We start from the raw sequence: 24,474 nt of genomic DNA on the forward strand, positions 1-24,474 counted from the left end.
CATTGCGTTTGTAAATTCAATAATATGAATAGCGGAAATTTTGTTAAGCATTATAAATATGTTCTGATCATTTTCGGTCCGTCGGTGCGCTTACACGATCTATTACTACAGCTGTCAAAGTAAAAAAAAATTGATTGCTTTTTTCTTCGATATGGTTAATGGTTATTTTAGCTTCGTCTTTGGGCTAATATATTTTAGATTTTTTTAAATTGTTTTTAATCAATCGTTAACAGTAAGTCAAGGTAAATGGTGGCATTTGATAATATAGATACGACTGTATGTATATATGTTTGTATTTATAATCAAAAAATAATTATAACCGTTGAAAATTTTTTTATAAAATAAACAAAAACAATATATCTAATGCTTCTTTACGTACATACAAATAAATCTATATATGTACATACATACATGTGTATAGGCGAACATTTTGATTATCAAAATCGCACCAAATAAATTTATTTAACTACGTAACAACAATGCGATCGTAATTTTTAACAATTTTTCACATTTCTAGTTTAATATAAGAGACCGGAACGGAATCTAATGTCAGTTAAATATTGAAATAAATGAAAATTTACGTTTTAAATTTTAATTATAATTTAAAAGAAAAAAATTTCATCTACCATCATTATTGCGGTGAAAGGAAAGAGAAGACATCCCCCCCCCCCCGAAGATAAGTACTCGCGTACGCATATATAGACAGAAGTACATATTTAACATTTAACCTCCAACTTGGCTGATAACCATCGAAATAAAAGGTAATTCAAGGCAAGTCATCCATATTAGTCTAAAATTTATTTCAAAAAAAAAAAAAAAAAAAAAAAAAAAAAAAAAAGGTATTTAATAGTATTGTTTGTACGAATTTTTAATTTTAAACTTTGCGCTTTAATTATATACGCTTTAAAAAAAAAAATTTGTGCGTTTTATAAAAAAAAAAAAAAAAAAACGTTTTGCCTTTGAATACGCAATGTAGTTAGTTACCTTTTAATTTTATTATACAATTATCATATTTGAAAAAATATTATAAAAAATTTTACAAAAAATGTTATTCATATTGTTTTAAATTTATTTACGAACTATCTGTCGAACTGCCGGTCAAAGGATCAATAATATAAATGAGATCAACTTAACAACGACTGTGTTTGTGCCCGCTTTTTTAGCCCTCTTAAAACGTAACCGATATTGATATCGGACAGTGAACATATTAGAAATTTTCCCAATTTCTTAATTTACTACAATTTTTGTAGCATACAGTGACACCTCTTGAAGATTAGCTGCTTGAATTTAAAATACCTTTTTTGCGAAACAATTTCGATTGACGTGGTTCTTTTACACCCATTATAGAGGTATACGCATTTCGTTATAACGTTTGCAACGCCCAACAGAAAGCTGTACAGAAACTGTATAAACAATATACATATGCATATACATATATATATATATATATATATATATATATATATATATAAGCGTGAAATTCTAAATTGGTTAAATCATGTGTGTCCGTCTGTGTGATGTATGTTATTGCTGCTCTCCTGGTCGCAAAAGTGAACATATCGACTTGAAATTTTGATAGAAACATTCGAAGTTCCTTCGCGCAGGTCGATATTGAAAATCGGTCAAATTGATCAAAGTTGTACACCCGTAATGAAGCGTAAACTGAACGCAACTCGTTTTTTGTAAGGAAAACTTTATGGATTTGTAGACTACTCATTACTCAAAAAATTATGAAAGATAGTAGGCTGAAATGTTCCATATTTGCTTAGCGGAAAGCACTACTATTTATATGCAAATAAGGAAAAAATCGGTCATGCCCACACTAAGCTATAAATGGTGGAATAAAATGTGTTTGGGATTTATAAAGGATATAATTTTTATACTCATCAACGAAAGCTGTGGAAAGATGTTCCGGAAGGACGCTTCGCAGACCTCATAAAGCACGTATATATTCTCGATCTTCCTTACACTCCGAACCGATTTAAACACGTCAGTCTGTTTGTCTGGCCATCGGTCCGCCTGTCTCTTTGTATAATGTCTATGATAAGCCTTTTTCTGGCCGCAAATATCGATTTCAGAAAGCTCTTGCAAGCAGGTTGATATTGAAGGTGAGCGAGTCATACGACAGGCCCTAGAGTACATCATAAATTAAGGACACGTCTGCTTTTGAAAGAGGAAAAAATTGTGATTTTTTGGCTTATTATATATATAAACTGCAACGTATACAATGATTCAAATTTCCTGTATATGTACAGTAGAGTGTCGCTATCTCATTCGCAAAATTGTTAGGTGCAAAAGATTCAGTCAGAACCGTTTTTATTTTTCTTTTCTTTTTTTTTTTGCAAATTTACAAATTTTCTCCATTTAATAGCAAAAATAAATGTATACCGTCAAGGTTGTACGAAAACTTACCCCAGAAATGTATAGAAAAAAAAAAGAAAAAAAATTTTTGCTTTAAAATATGTATTAAATTGAAAGGAGATTATGTTGAGGAATTTGTAATGTATTTAAACTCATTATTGACAATGTTGTCATTTTATAGTTAATAAGCGAATTTAAAAAAAGAAAAGTTTTATTGAATATAAAAATGAAAAAAAAAAAAAAACTTACTAGCAGAGCAAAAGTTCGATGAATGAACCGTGGGAAATAAATATTCGGCTTATTGTTATTACTTTTTTTTTTATAGTTTAGATCAGCGATATGTTATATAGTATTTCATTCATTTTTTTCTTTTTTTTTTTTTTTTATTGCTTTTTTATATGCCTTGAAAATTTGTTAATTTTACGGTGCTTTTTTTTTTTTTTTTTTTTCCTAAGTACCTATCAACTTTGCAAGGGGCAGCTGTACTTGAGCATACTCGCCTAAGCATATACACATACATGCAAATTAATTATAAAAATAGAGAGTAAAGAACAAAAAAAAAAAAAAAAAAAAAAAAAAAAAAAAAAAAAAAAAAAAAAATTTAAGTAAAAAAATTTTTTTAGAAATATTAATTAAAAAAACATTAAATTTGAAATTTTTATAATTTTAAATATTTTGAATTTTTTTTTTTTATTCTTCAAATATCGATCTGTACACTGTTTGTTTTTGTTATTGTTATTGTTATTTTTCACTTCAACTTTAATATTTATACAAATTGTGTATTTGTGTGCATTTTATTAAATTTTTTTATTTGTCTCGTTTCTTTTTTTTTTTTTTTTTTTTGTTTTTGTTAAACATATTGCAGTAGCTGTGAATTGTTTTTTTAAGCCAAGTTTATGGAAAAGCATTGAGAGTCTGTTCTGGGTTCTGAACGTGTTCGGAACGTTTGAAAAAAAAAAAAAAAAACAAACCAAGAGATTTTTTATAAAATTTATAAACACTTCAATAAACAAATCATTTAAATAAAACGTGTCATTTGATTTAATTTATCATTTAATTCGGTGCGCATTTACGTGTTATTCAATGGATTATTTCTAAATATATAAATGTATATATATATATATATATATATATATATTGTATATGTTTGTGTATGTGTGTGTGTATATATGTGTGTGTGTGTGTGGGTGTTTGTATGTCTATGCGTGAAAAAAGGCGAATAGCAAGCACGTTCTTCTTCCCGGCAATTGTTAATTTCGGAAATGTTATCGATCGAATTATAAAAATTGCAAAAAGAAGACAAATGCAAAATGCCAAAAACAAGGACGAACTTCCCTTAGCATTAACACGCTACGCAAAAGATTGACGCACATATGAGTCTTTTATCTAACTCTTGCAACAGGCGCGAACACAGTCTAGGACTCGCAAGGATTACTAAAATAACTCAAATGCATGATCACAATGGAATTTAGTTCAATTAATTTCGTTCGTTTAGCTGCTCATCCTTTTAAAAAAAAAAAAAAAAACTGAGATAAATCATTGCGATTTGCCCTATAAACATTTTGCTTATTCCTCTCGATCGATCAGTAATCGAAACTCCTATAAACGATAAAACAGAAACGAAATGATAAGAGGGTATTGGGGATACATCCGTTCAAAGAACTGAAAGCAGTAAAAAAAAAATCTCTGCGTCTCATTTGTAGAGAGCGCGCCAAACTATAATGGCAATTGGATCCGCCACGGTGGCCCAGCAGGCAAGAGTTTAATAAAGCCGAAAGCCTTAGATGCTAGTGCTTTGAGACTTTAGTCTTAGAATTTATTTCTGTGGCTAAAATGTATAATAATAATAATAATAATAACAATAATGGCATTTGAAACTTTTGTGATAAAATATCCTTCTTTGTACCCTACACCACTCCCGGTACAAGCTTATATTAAGCTTTTTGCGTATGTATGCAACACTCACAAGAATTGGGATATAGAGGTAACTGTTATCGGTACCCATCGGTATCAGAATCACTTACTGATAGAGGGATAGACTTATGCTTGTCCATCAGCTCAACCGTCCGTCCATCTTGGTTTCTTGTCTTCAACCTACAGATCGCAATTTTTAACATATATTTTAATAAATTTTAATCGACGTGTTTTGGCCCAAACACAAATGCTATAGGAATATCGTTCGAATCGAACTATCCTTTCGGCCACTACCTATATGAAACGTTATTTCGAAAAGTCGTCATATGAATAAATGTAATATGGTTTAGGGTATTTAATGATGAGCCATGTCCTACTACAGTGTTTCCATTTATTCAGTTTCTTTATTTTTTTTTAATATTATTATTATTTTACAAAAGCGATCGTTATAAGCGATCATTTCTTTTTTAAGATCTTTACCGAGTCCTTAATGCGTTTTCTCTTTAAGAAAAACTAAAGAGAATATAGTGAACTTATTTTGCGGAAAATTCTATATATCAGTCAGTTGTGGCGATCATTAAATTTTTCTTGCAAATATTTTCCATGTCCTTGTTACTTACATTTCGATATCTTACGATATTGAATTTAAGTTTCATTTAAGTTACTTTGTTTTTCTTTTCTTTTTTTTTTTTGGAGTTTAAAAAAGTTTTTAAGAAATTCTTTTTAAGTAAGCCAACGAGAGCAATTTCCGGATATTAAGTTTTGTGTTTATTAAAAAAACTTATGGATACAGGCTGACAAGACTTGTCTCAAGCTGCCTTAGAATTTCAAAGCAACTTGAATTATTATTCAATGCGGTAGAGGTTTATAAATCAAAATTTTATGCGTGTAGCCGACAGTTTCTCGTATAAATTAGTCAATGCACTTAAAATATATTGTATATTCATTGTCGTATGCCCGCACTGATTATACGAATCTTCTAATGTTTGAAAGCAAAGACTTTTATAATGTGAAAGTTTCGGAAACTATTCTTGCCAGATATAATAGCACTAATTAAAATCTTCACCTTAATTTCGTATCCTTTGTGGCCCTTGCAAAAAAATCGCTTTCAGGAATTCGCTTCTGTTTTCACGTTTTGGTTGTTGTAGCCACCACAAAAAAGGATTGATCACAACGATACTCAGTTCTTCAGCGCATCGGAGAAGCATTGTAAAATGTACGCTTACACCCATACATATTTTTTTCTAAGTTTTAATTTGCGCCTATGAAGACCATTGAAACAATAGGTCCTAATTTGAATAATTTTGAAATCATATTTAGCGAATGAGAGAATTTTAAAAATCGAAAAACTTTGAAAAAACTGAAAGAAATATTAGAACATAACCTCAAAATTTGCACGCAAAAATGGCGAACCTTTGGTTAGAGGTGTATGTTTTTATTTATTAATTTTTGATAATGAAAATTAAGGCAACCACACAGGCAGCAAAACACAGATAGGTTTTTGCGAATCCTAGATATATCAAATCGGGTCTTTCTACAGAATAAAAGATGAGAAAATTGATGTCCCGTTACCATTTTAAGTCACATTAGGATAAGTTGAAAGTTTCGTAAATTGAGAAGAGTGTGAGTCAAGCTCTGAGACTGCTTTCCACAGACGTCTCTGTTCGCACATCGTTCGCGCATTGAATCAGTGATTGCAAACGTTGATAAAATCTAAATACCACTGAGCTTTTGTAGAAGATTTACTCATTTTCCATAACGGGTTTTTAAACTATTTAGCCATATTCGATGATTTCGCCTACGAAAATCTCTTTAATCGCGAAATTGAAATAAATAAATTTTCATATTTCTGGTTTGTGTAAATAAGGTAAACGCATACACACATATTTCGATAATAGATAGACACAAGTGAAAAGACTTTAGTGAACCACAGGCCACCATTAAATGTCTTCCACCGTCCTACCAAAACCCGTCGGTGTGCAAAATTTCATCAAAATATCTCAACACAAGAATACACGATGGACACCTGGACAGATAAGCTTAGATCGATTCAAAGAATGATTTTAAATGGATCGATATAATAAATATGGGTATGTCTATCTCAAGTCCTCTTTGGTCCTGTATACATCCTCATAAACTTACTATACTTTTGTACCACAAGTGATATCGTCTCTAAATAAGAAATATCTTTGAAAGCGTCAAATGTCAAAGTGCTTCCTTCCGTAACCAACGAATTACAGCCCAATAAAAATACGAGTAAAATTAGGAAAATGATTTGATTTATCTATCAGTTGATGTAGATAATTATTGAAAATAGAAAATTTTTATTAATAAGCAAACATACGCATTGCATAAGTAGTTATCAGTAAATCGAGTGATATAATAATATTCGGAATTATCTCTCCTAAAAAACCCTCATCATTCATTGTTTTTCAAGCGAATACGTTATGCATTAATTAAATCTTGTTTAAATGTTGAAAAATGCTAAAGACAGAGAATGGGAAAAAATACTTTTTGATTCCGGGTCTTATTGCAAAAATTGAATCCCACTGTGCCTGAAGTACACAAAATGAGCCAAGTGTCATTCTATATTATCGCAAAAATGTTCTATGCATCAGATATTCGCACGCAATGCAATTACGTATCGAACGCGTTAATAATTTTCTTATCTTGAATGTAGAGTGCAAACTCCATTAACAAAAATTTTTTCTGACCAATCGTAACGGCGGCCGGGCAGAAGGGCAAAGAGAAGAGGCGCACAGAAGCTGATAAAAAAATGATGGTCAATTAGGTCGTCAGATTTAAAAAATAACAAATCACCGAATTAATAGATCAACTAATTAATTCTAAATCAAGCCCTGACTCACTGTATATATGTAGTCTCCTCTAATACTTTGCAATATTATTACAAGTCGACTAAGAACATTATTACATTCTTATTCTTCGTTGGGGGGGTAAAAAAATTTTTCGCATATAAAACCTCTGATCAATATGTAGCCATGAAAGAGTAACTGAAAAGATTATGTTGGCCCTAAGACAGCGTGACCTTAAGAGTCAGAGAAACATCTCTTCATCATCTCTTTAATCATGAATCAATTCCTAGGAACGGTGAGAATCGCCAGAAGGCCGTATTACTTTGGTCTGGAATAAATGTATCATATACAACCGATCGATGACCGATCTCACCTTATAGTGAATCATGGACCATAAATAAGTAAATATTTTAAATACTAAATTGATATTTATTTTATGGACCCGATTATTCTTAAAAACCCATTGACATTTGCCGATTACTTTTCAAAGCGTTCTTAATTTTCGCTAAGGTAGAAGGAATCAAAACTAAGAGTATTTTTGTCAAGCATTAGCTTTTTGCTTTCATGTTTTCAACCGACAAAACAGACGTCCACTGATTAATTGATTTCGATTAATCACATTCTGACACGTGTGCCGTATAACTGAGTTCTTCTCAAGATGAATGATAAAACTTTAATACTTTTTGACCGAAGCTCTCTTGCTCGCACTCTTTCTCTTGTTCAAATTATCATTGAATTTTTTTTTTTTTTTTTTTTTTTTTTTTTTTTTTTTTTTTTTTTTTTTAATGATTAAACAATACATTATGAATCTTTTGGTAATCAGTTTATAAACTTCCGTAAGAAAAACTTGATATATCCCCTTCCCATCTGAGTTTATCTTATAATAAATGGCGAGATAACTTTTTCTTTTTAATATTTCCCGGGGAAAAAAAAAGTGCAATTATTCATAAGCTATTGAATGCATTTTTATTATTAGTTCATATATATATATATATATATGTGTATATATAATTATAAATCAAAACCGCACGATATACCTCTACAGTTAGTTATTCATAACTAAGGCAGCGTAGTAGTCATACGAATCTAATATAAATCCCCTGATACTAAGAAATAAATTTGATCGAAATTGTAACCGTTTAAAGAAGAAGTAAATATATATATATATATTTTTTTTTTTTGTAAATTATGATGCGATAAATGACGAGAGAATAACTAATGCGATAATAAAGCTTTAATAAAACAATCTTGAAATAATTTAATTAGAAATACATTTAAATTAATTATATATTATTATTACTATTATTATTATTATTGATTGTAAGATTGTTGTAAGCTTGTATCACGATCTACACTTCAACTAGTTTTCATTATTTTTATAAAAATTTTTTAAAACAAATATATTCACCTTAGGCAGAACTTTTCGGTAATCGTCATCTCACGTGCATTTAATGGAAAGCGTCTACAGCGCACATCTAACTTTAAGTTCAAGTTGACATTAAAAACTCATTCAATATGATTTATATATTTTAGAAAAACAATCGGTTTGCAAAAAAAAAAAAAAAAAAAAAAAAAATTTTTAATTAAAATTCTTCTCCCTTTTTTTTTTTTTCTTCGTAAAGTAATTAACAAAAATATATATGTATTTATTTATTTTTTTTTTTTTCATTGCAACATCATTATATCAATTAATCGGAATTATTTTATGAAATGAAATTTGAACGAATCTTTAATATCTATTTCCGCCTGTTACAAACGGACGGACAAAATTAATACATCTCTAACAATTGAGATTGCATTGTATTCGCGTTAAAAAACGAAATTTAAATTTTTCACTCTACTGCCAGCCTATGCAACCTAAACGGATCGGAAGTTTCCAAGGTATGCGTTCAAACTTCAAGTGATTTTCAATTTCTTTTCTCTCTTGTACAAATACATAGAGCTATGGAGCCTGTCTATCTTCAAGCTTGATGATGAACATTTTAAAAAATTCTTGGATAGGATCGGTCAGATCGATTCAAATACTCTAATCAGCTTTTCATAATTTTCATAATTTTTATCTATGACAAATAGAAGAAAAACTTGAATATATTCGCGCATTACATTAGGGGGTATAATGAAAATGAATTATTATGATTTGAATTATTTGTGTTTCCGTGAACGTTTTTAAATTAATTAACAATTTATATAATCTAATACATACAAGTTACAATTACTTTATAAGAGTGCAATAGATTTGGAAAAAAAATAAAAAAAAAAAGATGTAAACAAAGTTCATACTGTAGTACAATGATATTGGTTTTGTTTTTCTCGTACTCTCATATATACCCTTGCCCGCGTTTTGTTTTGTTTCATTCGATTTTTATGCACTTACACCTATCTACATATATCGTAGTTAAGAACAATTTGAGCAGTTAATACATCTGTTCTTTGTATAACTGCAAATAGTGAATTGTGCATTAGTGGTTTCAAAATGAAACAACAATTATTTATCGATTGGAGAATATGTTTTAATTATTTATGAAAAACCGGTTCTTGGATAATACAAATAGTGTGCAATGCATTCATTACATTAAACATGTTTTCTTTTTTTTTTTTCATATATTAAAAGATTTCTTTGTTATTGTCGTTTATACCATACGTTGCAAGGTGTAGTGCAGGCTTACAAATAGACAACTCGGTCTTTAGCTAAATAGCTAAGATGTAGCCCTTGACTTAGAATCTTTCGCATTCTAATCTTAGACAATCATATCCTACATTGAATGCTTGTTAAGTTGTGTTCTCAAATTTTATGCCATGGAATTGATATAAGAACGCATCTAAAGCATATTTAACGCATATTTCTTCTTCTTCTTCTTCTTCTTCTTGATAAGCATGAATAGCAAAACTGCTTGAATCATGTTTTCTGTGTCTCCCGTCCCCTATCAGTAGTCGAAAAATGAATTTGTGTTTTTGATAAGGTCGCTAGACCAAGTTCAAAAATCAGTTAACTCGATCTATGACTCCGTTCTTAGTTAATCATAAATTAAGAACTTTTTCCATTGTCTTAAATTGTTAGCTCATAATTAATTAACTAAATGTTTTTTTTTTCTTAATTTTATCCAATTCCGCTAAGCTGGACAGGGGACTTCGCCATATTTACGGCAACAAAGGCAGAAATACTTTCTTTCTAGGGTTTTATATTTGCTAAAGTGACATGTTTCACGAACACTGTCTTACGACCGATATACTCTAAATGGTTTATATGGTTTATATAGCTACGAATGTTGTGCAAAAAAATGCGTATGCTATTTGAGAAAAAATTTACATTAAAATTAATTTATTTTGATTTTTTGTGTAATTAATTGAAAATCTACGGCACTGCGATTAACTGCTAAACTGGGCAATCACTCGATAAAATCCCTATTTTCGGCTGCTACGAACGCAATTCGGAGTAACGGTAGAAAACAACTGTATGACCAAATTAAATTCTCTTAATTATGTTATGCATGATATTGCTATGTTATTGATCATCGCGATTGTTATAGAGTCGGTCAGTTACAGTTTTATGGGATCTTTTATTAATCTCTCGCTGAACTAGACCTTATCTTAGGTGATCATGTGGTCGCCATGTCTTCGTTCGAAGAAGAAAAATATTGATGGAATATAAAACTAAGCTCCCCGCCCACCCTACCTACACCAACAATCCAGGGCTACACATTTGTTCCTAAACCTGTAGGCTTCAAAGAAGCTTCTGCTAAGTGAAAGAAATCGGACGGCGTGACATATCGCTCGTTACGTCATACTTTCGAAAATAGTAATCAATTTAGGAAACTTCGTAACTTAGTACCACACAAGCATCTACCATTTTTCTCTGATTAATGTTTTGATCTTCAGCGGACATTTCTCCATTAAATTAAACAACTTTGACTTACTCAGTAGCCATTGGCCTCAGATAGATTTTTAATTCTTAATTTATGCCAACATGACCGATGGCTTATGCGCATAATTTAGTACTTATAACGCAGATCTTCATAGCCAAGTCAGATTCACCTCCGTTGCCGATTACGCAAGAACCACGACTACCAAGTTAATGTTCGCGGGTTTATATCTCAAGGCACGAAGAATTTTCTTTGATAGAAGCTATATATACAGAATAACAATTATCGTTTGGGTACCTTACCACTAGGCTCTCACCACCACCACCTCCCTATTTGTTTCTTTTGCCTTACACCCTTCGGGGGATAATCCCCTGAGTAATTGCTCAAATTAAAAACAAACTCAGTCTTTTACACCTTCGGAGACATTACGCGATTCCATGCGTTAATTCATTATGTACTTTGAAATGCTTCCGTCCACAATCTCTGGCAAATCTCTAAAAACTTCAACAATGTTCTTTGCGTTTCGCAGTAGTTTCGAATGCGAATCTAATTCGATACTTATTTGCGATTGATAAGTAAATTTTCAATTGGTGTACATTTCGATTGGCATAGAGTAGGCATAATAAGGTCTATCACGTATATCGATGCTCAGATTTACTTAATGCTTATGATTACATGACGCGACTGCTTTATCGCATCTAAAATTGCTGGCACAACAATCATTTGCTAGTGCGCTATGCCTGAATTGCTTGAAGCTATAAATTAATTTAGTTGAGTTTCGAATTTCGCGCAATGCCTAATGTAGAACACTTACGCCATTCACTTGTAATTTCAATATATACAATGAAAGGCTTTGAAACCATCTTTACTTTTATATTCAAATCTTTTATTGTATTGACGAAAATAATCAAATTAACAATATCACTATATTGCGCTGATCAAGGATGTGTACATCTTAAGTGCGTCTCCGATGAGTATGCAAATAAGTCAATCTATCTTCTTTTATGGTGAGTAGAAAGCAAGCAATATTCGTTATTATCGATCGATTTCATTTTTGATGGGTTATAAGCTTGTTTCCTACACCTGATTATTGCCATAGCTAACGGTTAATCGGCGAATTTATATTAAGATCTTCGCTTGCAAATGCCGCCTAAGTATTATTACAAAAATTTTTTTTTCAAAATTTTAATTACAATTTTCAGAAAGAAGCGGAAAGTACTAGAAAATTAATTTACAAATAATAATAAAATATTTTTTTATTTTTTTCTTCATAAATATATATAAAAAATAAGAAAAAAAGAACAATTTTTATTAATCTGTGATAATTGCAAGTGAATTCAGAAGCGGAAAAAAAAGAACAACAAACGCAGCAAGTCTCACGAAAATATCTCAACAATGGGTATACCTTTGGAAAATACTAAAGATATAGAAAAACCTGGTAATAAAATCGAAAATGGAAATGGCAAAACAGAAGACATAGAAGCCGTTGCAAAAAAAAGCCATAAAACAAGGTTTGTATAAGAAAAACTTTGAAATTAATTTGAAAGCATTTGACAGTGAATCTCAGATTTTTAAGGCAAGGCCACTTAATATATATATAGACGATAGTTATATTTAGGACCGATATCTAATGCTGGTCTCGGGGTACTAATAAGTGTACACAAAAATGCGTTGTAAAAAATATTTTTCAATTTTTCAGATTCTGTGAATTAACTAACTTACTATTCATGCCCACTTTCATATATACCTCTAAGGAATCCAGCCAAGACTGTAGATGTTAAATTTCAATTCAAGATATTGTCTTCATATTGCTAATAAAGGACCGACGAGCCTGACTGACTAAATCAACTCGGAATTTTAACTTAACATCTAGTTTCGATATATTTCCTAAAAGTTCAGAAAGGCAAAATAGTTTTAATATTTTTATTATATTGAAAATTGTGTTTTTATAATTTTTAGCAATTTAGAAGCCGCGACTCATTTATTTAAGGGCAGCGTAGGAGCTGGACTTTTTGCGATGGGTGATTGCTTTAAAAATGGTGGGTTGGCGGGCGCGACACTATTGTTACCGGTTTTGGCAGTGATTTGTGTCCATTGTGAGCAAATGTTGATTGATGGCTCGATATTAGCGGTCGAAAAAACACCAGGCGCTACATTTTACGATTATCCCGAAACGGTGGAGAAATGTTTCGAATACGGTCCGGCTCCGCTAAGACGCTTATCAAAACTAATGAGACTTATTGTGGAAATGTTCCTGTGTGTAACTCAATTCGGTTTTTGTTCAATATATTTTGTGTTTATTACCGAAAATTTACATCAAGTAAGTTATTCGGAATTATGAAAGACGATATCCGAATTAAATAATAATTTTTTCAATAGGTTTTAGAAATTCATGGTCTAGATATTAGTCCTACTTTGACCATGTTAATTGCTTTGCTTCCGGCTATGATACCATCATTGATGACCAATTTGAAATATATATCGCCTGTCTCTGCGTTTGCGAATGTTGCCCTAATATTTGGCTTAGTCGCGACTTTGACAATAGCCTTTACAAGTGGGCCTATGCCTTCGCTTAGCGAAAGACATCTATTTACATCGGGCACTCAGATGTCATTATTTTTCGGTACGGCATTATTTTCCTATGAAGGTATAGCTTTAATTTTGCCTTTGCGCAACTCGATGAAAGAACCGGAAAAATTTAGCAGTCGTTTTGGTGTATTAAATATCACAATGGTCATCATAACTATTATATTCATGTTTACGGGATTCACCAGCTACGTGAAATGGGGTGAAGAAGTGCAAGGCAGTATTACTCTAAATTTGAACGTGGAAGAAATGTGAGTATCATTAACAAACTAATTGAAAAAAGCAATTCTTTTTGAACAAAAGTAAAAAAAAAAAATAATAATAATAATAATTAGCTTCTCTCAAGCTATTAAAATTGTGGCTGCCCTTGGAGTCTTTTTTGGTTATCCCATACAATTTTTCGTAATGATTAAGATCTTATGGCCGCCGTTAAAGCAAAATTTAAATTACGCTCAAAGTCATCCCATACAAACGCAAGTAGCTTTACGCTTTATTCTGATACTAATGACTTGTAAGTCTTAAACTTTTTAAGAAAATTTCAAATACTATATCTCTACCAATTTTATTTCATGTAATTAGTTGGCGTTGCTTTGTTGGTGCCGAAACTACATCTCTTCATTTCGTTAATTGGTGCGTTCTGCTCAACTGCTTTGGCATTTGTTATACCTGTTTTTATAGATTTCGTAGTAAAAGCTCAAATCCCCAAATCGCTTACATTGTGGATTTACTTCAAGAATATGGCGATCTTGCTAGTGGCCGTTTTGGGCATTGTAACTGGGACCTATGAAAGTATAGTTGAGATAGTAAAAGCATTTTATGCATAATTTTCATTGTTTTTTTTTTTTTTTGTTTTTCATTAATTTATCGTTTGGCGTACAACTATTTTTTATATATTCAACTTTTCTTTATAGCACTTTAAGTAATAATGTATGTAATTTTAATTTTATCAATTTTTTATATATATACATATTTTATATCTTCTAGTGTTGTGATCCTACGTTAAAGATTTGTGTAACATTTTTTAAGAGGAAAAAAGAAAAAAAAAAAATCGAAAAAATAAGTAATTGAAATAAATTTATATATGATCTCTTTCGATCTTTTAAGTCTTAAGCTTTATTAAAAATTGTTATCAATTTAAGCGCAATTTAAGTGCTTTATTAATCCTAATTGCCAACAAATTAATTTTCTCTCTTTAGATGTTGCGGTCAGTCAACGTTATTGCTTGCGTTCGCCTTCGCCATTTTTTTCAATTTCTTTTCACGCCTTTTTATTAACTCGCTCTTATCCAAATTATTTTGGAAAAATGTTGTTTCCTTCCGAGCTTGAGATACTTCATTCATAAGCCTTTGTTTGTAAACAGCTTGTTCGTAATTCATTCGTTCAGTTAGATGATACCATTTAAATCTGGGCAGATACTTCATACTCCATAAGCAGTCATAGAATTGCGATCTCTTGCGTGTAGATATTTGCTTATTATTAAGGAGAGGAACAATTTGTTTGGCTACGCGTTTGGATTCGAATTCTATCCAACCCTCAGTAAAGTGACGAGCAAATGGTTTGCGTTTCTTAGCCTTTTTGTCAGAACCTAAGCAAATAAATAAAATTTTAAACTATTCTCACTTTGCAAGCAAAACACTGTTTAAAAGGACAATGTTTTCTTACTTACTTTTTGGTAATTTCTCCGGTTGTAAATATACACGACCAATTTTGCCATATGCACCCAGAATCTCTTTTATGCGTGTTACATTCATGTGTTTGGGCAGATTCGAAACATAGATGATCCCCTTTTTGCGTTTCTTTCTATTTTTAGAAGATGGCAAATCATCTGAAGTTGTTTCGTGCTCACTGTTTCCCCTAGCTAACCCACCATTAACATCCAATTTCGATTCATTGTCTGCAACCAACTTCGAATTCTCCTGGGAACGCTGGACTTTCTTCTCCACAGCGGGATCTGAAACCGCTTTTAACAAACACTCTTGTTCTGGAGGTGTTGAAGAATTTGTAAAATTCTTCACCTTTCCTGATTTTACATTCATTTTTCGCTGTTGGGTTAACTGCATTGTTTTTCAACACAAATTCAATCTTGTTGATCAAAAAAATTAATGTTGCCAGATAAGCAGCGAATCTTGCTCATGAAAAAGATTAGTGTTGCCAGATTAGCAGCGAAATTTTCCTCACGTAAAACATGAATTAAAAAATTCCATTTCGAATATAAAGACACGTTTGTTGAAATGTAAATAAAATCGCCAATTAGAGTCAGGCGCGAGAATTTCTATTTTTTTATCGTATATTTTTGAATGAATTTCTATTAGAGAATCATAAATGGTAATCTCCAAATTATGGATAAATTAACACAAAAAAAGACTCTCGATGGTGTTATAAAATTTAAGCAGGTTTTAAAGAGTAACAAAATTGTTATTTTTTTGTAAATTTGTTGTTTGCGTTTACGGTGATTTCTTAATTTTCGGATCGAAAACCGTATGTTTTTATTTAAATTTATCCACAAAACAATATGGTAGCGCGGCTACCCAGTGCGTTTACCATTTGGGAGTTTGGGAGAAAAAGAAAATGGCACCTCGTTGCGTCAGGCCGCGAAATGCGAAACACGATTTGTATTAAGATAATCATATATCGAAAATAAAATCATGAAACCTTTCTCTATACTATGCTTTCTTTTTCTCTTAACGAAAACTCCTTCAATTTGTGCAGGCTTTGAAATTAAATATGAGTTCCATCTACGCATTCAATCACTTCAATACATATTAGGGACATTTCAATCATCGTGTATATTATGACAAAACGCTACAAAAACATAAGCACAACAAAACTTACTTACCACCTTGAATACCGCATTTTTGACAAAACAACGTTGTCTTGGAATTAACGCTCCACTGAAAATATTCCACGCAAAGTTTTACTTCCCTTTCTTTTGACATTTCTGATATACTAATTAAAAATGTTCACTGTGTAGCACTGCTGAAATCTACATGAGTAGCCGAGTAATTAAGAATCGCGGTTGGCAAGCGAGTGTTCGCGGGTTCAAGTCCCAGTGCAGTAGAGCTTACTTTATTTATAAGTATAGTGAGTAGTCAGTCGGTAAATGCATAATATTTAAGGATTAAACACACATCTACTAGGTTGCGGCCACCACCTCCCCATTTCTATCTTTGTTTCTCCTTCCTCATCTGTTTTTGACAGTCACCGGTGTATAATCACGAATATAAAAAAACATGTACCTACACCTTTTTAGGCACTGCAAAAAGATTGCAAGCATCTCGCAAATCCCTTTGCCGCTTCCGCGAATCTCGAGCCTCGTGTTAAGCGAAATACCATAGCATGAGCACACGGATAAGTCTGCACAAAAATGTATTTATAAGATGCACATTACTTGATTATTTGTTAATATTACGTAAAATCTAACACCTACTTCTTGCCTACTAAGAAAACATGTTACATCTGTTCACGATGAGACCAATACATCCAATAAAATGATGAGCTTTTAAAATTGTTAATGACTTGATAAGCAATATATACATATGATCATCATTAGCATTTTATTGGATGTATATGTTATCTATATATATTATTTAGTTCTCACATATTTAAAATTTTTTTTGTTTGTTTCAGCTATTTATAAGTAAACAATTCTATTTGTAGTATTTTTTTTCATTTGCAGTGGTTTCCTCTTATAAATACAACTCTAAACCACCAATACTAGCCCTAAAAAACTAATACTACCGTAAAAACGAGTTACGTGCTCATTTTGCGTTCGTCTTATTTGATAGATAGGAGAGAGTGTATTTCGCAGTCGTTGTGCGTTCATTAAAAAAAAAACGAGCGTTAATGACAAATAGTGGGCAACGATAGCATACGTAATTCAAGATTAACTGGAGGATGAGAAAGATAGTAACATTTATCATATGCAAATATTTTCTGATGATAAAAGTTTACATATTCAAGAAGGTTTGTGAGATAACGACGAAAATAAAGCATAGCGTCAATATGTCATTTGCAAACTTGTATAGATAGAAAATTTAAAAAATAATTTATGTAATAAAATAATTAATTTTTAAATTTTTATGCACTTGCGCCTTTTTGGATATGTTGTTTCTTTTATCGGAGAGAAGAACCAGCAGTTTGTTGTTTTGACAATCACAGCAAAATGTAAACATGTTAATTCTTTTTTTCAGTTTTTTCATTCGACATGAATGATAACATCAGAAGCGATGACGAAACTCTTACGCAATGGAAACCACGTATCAACTTTTGCTTTCGTCGGGGACGAATGTTAACTAAAAGATACGTGATTAGTTCAGGCTTATTAGGAGAGAAATTTTAAACACCCGAACTACTGTACCGCGTTTGTGGAGCAAAAATAGGGAAGTCAATGTATATCCTATTCTAAATTATTTCAGTCATTACGGTCTTCTTCTTTACCACTAATAATTATATATAAATAATAATGATATAATGTACTGACTTTATAAACATATTTATTTGATATGCTAACAATGATAACTTTTTTAAACTTTTAGTTTTTTTTTGTTGATTTTTTTTATGGTTACGAACACTAAAATCGGTGTTCAATTAAAATTGTTGAAATAATTATTTTTCTGTTATTTGTCAATGTCTGAAATAGAGGGATCAACAAATACAATTTGTTATTGGAAAAAGAAGGAAAATTTTCAACATATTATAAGAAATAGTAAAAGTCATAAAAATAATGGAGTGCTTAAGGTGCTTCAACCGGTATGTTTTAAAGATCTGTAAATGATAAAAATATGCTAAGACATACTTTGCAAAGATGAATTTTAAGGGTTAAAAGAGCCTCGAATAAAATTTAAATTTTTAGTAATTTTGTGACAGCAACTCATTTGTTTAAAGGCTGTGTCGGAGCGGGACTATATGCAATGGGTGATTGTTATAAGAACGGTGGCTTGGTGTACGCTTCAATACAAATGCCCATAATAGCGGTTCTGTGCGTTCATTGTGAACTAATGTTGATTTATGGTTCATTAGATGCAGTGAGTAAAACAGAGGGCGCCGAAAGTTTTGAATACCCTGACACGACAGAAAAGTGTTTTCAATACGCACCCGGCTATTTTAAGCCCATAGCTACAGTTATGAGAAGAATAACTGAAAGTTTTTTATTCATAACTCAATTCGGATTTTGTTCGATATATATTCTATTTATTACAAAGAATTTATATCAGGTAAGAAATTGATGCAATTCTGAGTGGATCCAGCTATAATTAACTTTTATTAGGTTTTACAAACGTATGATATAGATTACGGTCAATCTTTAACCATGTTATTCTGTATGCCTTTTGTTATGGTACCGTCTTTATTCACCGGTTTGCACCATATTGCCCCAGTATCAAATATTGGTAATCTTTGCCTTATTTTTGGCGTAGCAGCCACTCTGACAGTGGCTTTTACGGAAGGAATGCCTTCAACGGAAGACCGAAGCTTAATCACTAATCTTCCCAATATGGCTTTAAGCTTTGGTACAGCATTATTTTCGTATGAAGGAATAGCTTTGGTTTTGCCGCTACGCAATGCCATGAAAGATCCAAATGATTTCAACCGGCCTCTCGGTATTCTAAATATTATTACTGCTCTCATAACTTTTGTATTCATATTTACCGGTGTCATCACCTATATAAAGTGGGGTGAGGAAGTAGAAGGTAGCATTACGCTAAATTTAGATGAAACAATCCCGTAAGTAAGTCAAATAGAAAAATATGTATTACGCTTAATATAAAATATTCCTATTAGTTTCAATCAGGCTGTCAAGTTAGTAGCCGCCTTGGGTGTCTTTTTTGGATATCCAATACAATTTTTTATAATGTTTAATATTATATGGCTACCGATGTTACAAAGATGGAAATTTGTTCAAGGTTATCGTTTAATAGTGGAAGTGTCCTTGCGTTTTATCTTTATAGTCCTAACCTGTTAGATAAGATCGGTTTTATACAAAATATTTGAAATTTTGCTCATTCCATGTATTTTTAAATTTTAAATAGTTTGCGTCGCCCTGCTGGTACCCAATTTGGAGCTTTTCATTTCATTAATTGGTGCCTTTTGTTCGACTACATTGGCGTTTGTTATACCTGTTTTTATAGATTTTGCGGTAAAAGCTCAAACTCCCGAAGAGCTTAAATGGTACATTTATGTAAAAAATGTGATAATATTGATAATCGCTTCCTTTGGTATTGGACTCGGTACCTTTAAGAGTATAGAGCAAATAGTGGAAGCATTTAAACAAAATTATATATTGTAAGCTGTTGTATTACAACAATTTATTTTCCCTTGTATGCGCTTTGAATTTGCCTTTGTATTGTTTTATATTTTTACAAAATTTGAAGTGTTAAAGCCTTTAAAAAATTGTAAACTTTCAATCTACTGTTTTAAACCGTCAGCTAATTCAATAAATTCAATCGAAGATCAACTTAATAAAAAATGTACATATCAAAATAGTATGGCAACCCTAAATAACGCAACCCTAAAAAAATGCAAATCCATAGAATAATTAAGCATAAGTACAAAGCAATATAGTTGGAAAAATACGTTACGTATGGCAAACGAGTTGCGATTGTTGACATAAACGTATTGGAGGAGATTGAGCTCCGCTTGTTTTTAAGTTGGAGCGTCGCGTGTAGAGGAATATAAAGCTTTGTGAAATAAACATATTAGTAAAAATGGGAAATAAAAAAATTCTTTAACAAAAAAAAAAAAAAAATAGGAGCAGAAATCGTTTAAACAAATTATTATAAATAAAAAGACAACGATAACTAATATTTTAGCAACGATCTTGAAGAATTTACAACAGCAACAACTTTAAACGACTCTCTTTACACCACATAAAAAGTAATAAGCTTATGCGCAACGAAAACAGGTCTTAAATCAAACTGCTGAGCATTTAGTTAAAAGGTAAAATAAAAAGAAAAGTGTAGAGAAAAATATACAAAAAAAAGAAAAGATGATATAAACATAAATTGGAAAAATTATTCTACATAGCTTGCAAAAGCTATATAAAAATTATTGAAAACGTTAAGCTAAAGTAAGGAAATCATCAAACGCTAAGTGATTCATAGGATTTTGCGCAAAAATTCCAAGAGCAATAACACAAAGTTTTAACAATGAAATATATTATGGCTATTAAAAAATGTACAAACATTATAAATGCGAATGTAATAATAAGTTATATGGCCATCTCTTTTTAACAAGTGCTTTTTATGGGGAAAATTTATTTATACTTATATATACTATAATATATATACATGTGCATTGATCATACAAGTGTCCTTTAATCTTATACTAAAATGTGTTTTCTGTCTCTCTTGCATATAGCTGAATACTTTTTCTCTCACTGCACTCATTTTGTTCTAATCGAATTATAACAACGCTTTATATGTATTACATATGCGTAATAGTCTTCTAACAAAATGCAGCTGCTGTTAATATTTTTTAATATTAACGCTACTAGTATTTCTGTTACCGCCACTAATAATAATAACAACAGCGACGACGAAGCAAGCAGTAATTACAATATTAACAGCGACAACAACTACAATAACAGTAACGACGATAATAATAGTAATAACCTCGTATTTTGAAAACAGAAAATTTAGTGCGTGGTATTACTATGTGAGCATGCAGTGTGCTTGTGTTGATTTTGTTTAATTTTTGTAACGTGTTTCTGACGCCACCAATGTTAATGTCATTTAATGTTTTTTCTTTCTTTTTTAATGCAATGCGATGTGTGCGTGTGTTAAGTTAAATTTTCAGTAAAAACTAGTATTTTTGTTCTTATATACGGCATATTTGTTTTTGAGAGAAGGAAAAAAAAAACCATAATTTGATTAAACAAGTGCTACGATATAAAGTGCTTTTCTATATGATTTTGGGAAATTAACGAATAAAAAAGGTTTTTGTATAAATTGTTATTTTTCTATGTTCAGTTATCAATATGAAAGTAACCGTTTGTTTTGGTGAAACACGAATTGTGGTGCCTTGCGGTAATGGCAATTTATTGGTAAAGGATTTGATAAACGAGGCCACCAGACGTTATAAGAAAGCAGCTGGAAAGGTAAGTTAATTTATTCTCCCGATTGAAATATATAAATTCAACTACATATGCAATTTCATTTATCTCGATTAGTTTTATCTTATTGCTATGCTAACCATGGGCAGTATATCAGATTTATTAAACCTATGCGTTTGCATTGTTTACATAGATATATAGATTTCGACAATACTGTAAAGTACATATTCTTGATCAGGACGAATAACAAATTCAATTAAGGCATGTATGTGTCGATCTGTTCACTTGTGAAAACCACGATTGTGATCTCAAAACCTGTGTCTAAAAGAACAAACTTGGTCTATAATTTTTTCTTATCACCCTTAACGAAACACCGATGTAAACTGTAAGCAGAACTGAACTATACAAGTTTAACCTTAAATGTGTTCTTACGGATCAAGTTTGAAAAGTAACTAAATCTGTTCATAGGTTCACGTGCAATTAGTCAAAGATTTAAAATTTGTTTAGACCCAGCACAGATGCTATAACAAGGAAGGTAGAAGAATACACATTGGAGTTTCCATATGATTTTCTTAACTATCGTGAGCAGCGGAATCGATTTAGTCAAGTCTGCTTGATCGCGGGCTCATCTCATAAAAGAAACTACACAAGAATAAAAGGGTCTACATAAAATCGGTTCCATATAGACAATTGTTCTCTACCTTTCAGTAGTACAACCAAATTTCAACAAAATGATTATATATAATGTATGTCACAGAGCTACTGGAGAATGGCAAAAGACGTGATCCAAGCTAAGCGTACATTTTATCTTCCTAGATTTTCCTCTCTCTATGTGTACATACAGTTGTATATTCTTAACCGAAATAAGACTTTGAGACGATTTGCCTACGTCCATCCGTACGTCTATCTTCAGTGTAGTAATAGAAAGCCTACTAACTGGCAACATATGACAATGGGCATGATTCGCTCACAAAGAATTCCACATTAAGCAACATCCTACAAACTATACAAAGTCTTGTAAAAATATTTACTACAGCGATACGTGAATAGATTGTCAAATGGTGGGCCAACTGAAACGAGCATAATTGAAGTAAGCAGAATAGTCACGCTCGGTTAAAGGCAAATGATGGTACGTTTGGATAAATTTTGTAATTGGGCTCAGCTGATCGGTATCGTTGTTAATTTTCGGCAAAAAATGACGGATGATATCTGTGTCTTGTCTTTGTACTAAAACGTGAACGCACATTTCGCTGAGGCTTTGAAAAGAAGTCATACTTCTTTGGCTACGGCGAGTATCGTTCTAAGTGGATGACGGATTATTTTCAAACCCAATTTTAGCCTATCAACTGATTGTTCTAAAAGCACGCGTAAAGCAGATGAACGGCCGAACGCATAGAACGGCATGGATAAATCGGTTCAGAATATTCCAATGATAAAGCGTATATATATTATAAAGTATCAATGTGGTTTGTGATCGGTACTATATCGATATGCCGATATTATAGGGCGTAATGGAAAAACAAGACTACTATGCAACAAACATGAAAGTATGGGCTGAAAAAGCACATTTTTTATATGTAGGTTTACAGTTTTGATAAGTAGGTAGGTGCTGTAAAGTCGCCCTAAAGTAAAATGAACTTTCTTATTTCCTTCGAAGTCGATATGTATTTCACGAGCCGAGCATTGAAAATAATATAGGACTGCATAAGTGCGTAGGATAAGATATAGATATCGCCGTTATTAGATAATAGGAAAAATTCGTTTACCAGTTGGACTTTTTTTTTTTTTTTCTGGTTACCCCACTTCAAAGTAATGGAAAGAGCGTAAGCAAAACAGTTGTAAATTGTAAACCAATAGTCGGAATGTCATTGAGTTTAGACACATTTCGCATAAATCATATGGACTTTGCCATAGTCAACCCATTACTGTATGCAATCCTACGAGTTTATTAAGTGTTGTCTTGTATTAAAAGCCGAATAGAATCTTTTTCTTATTTTATCTTAAGCTAAATAACGTAATATAAACAGCTTTGGGACGTAAACTTCAACTCGATTAATGTCTTTTTAAAGTCAAATAATGAAAAACAAAACCAAGAAGAAAAACTTGTGACAGATATAACAACAAAAGCGATAACATCCGTTGCCTATAATCCATCATGATATTTTAACTTTTTTTTTTTTTTGGTTATAAGGTGTGGTGCAAGGGTACTTAATAAGAAGTTGTTGTTTTTTTGCTTATTTTTTTGTGGGATAAGAATAAAAAAGCAAGTCATAAATCAATGATAAGTTGATCATAGGTTTGTGAAAGTTTACACGAAAGTAATTAAGGGAATAGTGCTTACCCACACACATATGTGTATGAGAGGAAAATCATAAGCCGTATGTACATAGATGAATACATAGATAAAATTCACGGAATGAAAAGAAAGCATTTGAACAATCGCTATACGCATATACATCATTTTAAGCATTTCAATTCTTCGATCGGATAAGATGAAGTTAAAGAAGTTAGAAAATTATATGCGGTCGTGATCGAATCTCTTACACCCAGCACCGTTGTTGTGCTAAAAAAGGCTAAAAAAAAAAAGGAAAAGAACTAAATTTTCATACTCTATAGTATTGAGTGAGTGAGTGAGTGAATGAAAACACGGAAAGCAAAGGTTTTCACAGTTTCTGTTGTGTAGGCGTGTGAGTGCTGTAGGCGGCTCTTTTAATCGATTTAGGTAGTTTTCATAATCTTACGCATATTTGTGTGCGATATCTTCATTTTTGCGAACAGGAGAATATTTACTACAGATACTGCATAGTTCGGCAGTTCGGCATACTGGACAGACTAACAGACGGACATGCTTAAATGCATTTTAAATATGAAATCTGCCAAAATTTTATGTGCT

The 24,474-nt window shown here is 31.6% G+C and overlaps 3 protein-coding genes across 3 annotated transcripts; 2 read left to right on the forward strand and 1 right to left on the reverse strand.

The window, feature by feature from the left end:
- Positions 1-3,406: 3,406 nt before the first annotated feature.
- LOC119632372 (proton-coupled amino acid transporter 4) lies at positions 3,407-14,398 on the forward strand. Its single transcript, XM_038025254.1, has 6 exons — positions 3,407-3,422; positions 12,241-12,459; positions 12,908-13,268; positions 13,328-13,785; positions 13,870-14,045; positions 14,114-14,398. Exons 2-6 carry the CDS (start codon positions 12,344-12,346, stop codon positions 14,356-14,358), a joined length of 1,356 nt encoding a protein of 451 aa, XP_037881182.1. The 5' UTR covers positions 3,407-3,422; positions 12,241-12,343; the 3' UTR covers positions 14,359-14,398.
- Positions 14,399-14,447: 49 nt separating this feature from the next.
- Positions 14,448-16,410, reverse strand: LOC119640924 (pre-rRNA-processing protein esf2-like). Its single transcript, XM_038039282.1, has 3 exons — positions 16,371-16,410; positions 15,201-15,659; positions 14,448-15,119 (listed from the first exon to the last, which is right to left on the reverse strand). The coding sequence occupies exons 2-3, from the start codon at positions 15,592-15,594 to the stop codon at positions 14,740-14,742; spliced, it is 774 nt and encodes a 257-aa protein (XP_037895210.1). The 5' UTR covers positions 15,595-15,659; positions 16,371-16,410; the 3' UTR covers positions 14,448-14,739.
- A 1,847-nt stretch (positions 16,411-18,257) lies between these two features.
- Positions 18,258-21,153, forward strand: LOC119639941 (proton-coupled amino acid transporter 4-like). Its single transcript, XM_038037724.1, has 6 exons — positions 18,258-18,283; positions 18,387-18,747; positions 18,801-19,255; positions 19,313-19,488; positions 19,561-19,813; positions 21,024-21,153. Exons 1-6 carry the CDS (start codon positions 18,258-18,260, stop codon positions 21,151-21,153), a joined length of 1,401 nt encoding a protein of 466 aa, XP_037893652.1.
- Positions 21,154-24,474: the final 3,321 nt, after the last annotated feature.

Source organism: Glossina fuscipes, unplaced genomic scaffold (assembly GCF_014805625.2).
Source record: "Glossina fuscipes isolate IAEA_lab_2018 unplaced genomic scaffold, Yale_Gfus_2 0, whole genome shotgun sequence".
NCBI classification, from domain to species: Eukaryota; Metazoa; Arthropoda; class Insecta; order Diptera; family Glossinidae; genus Glossina; species Glossina fuscipes.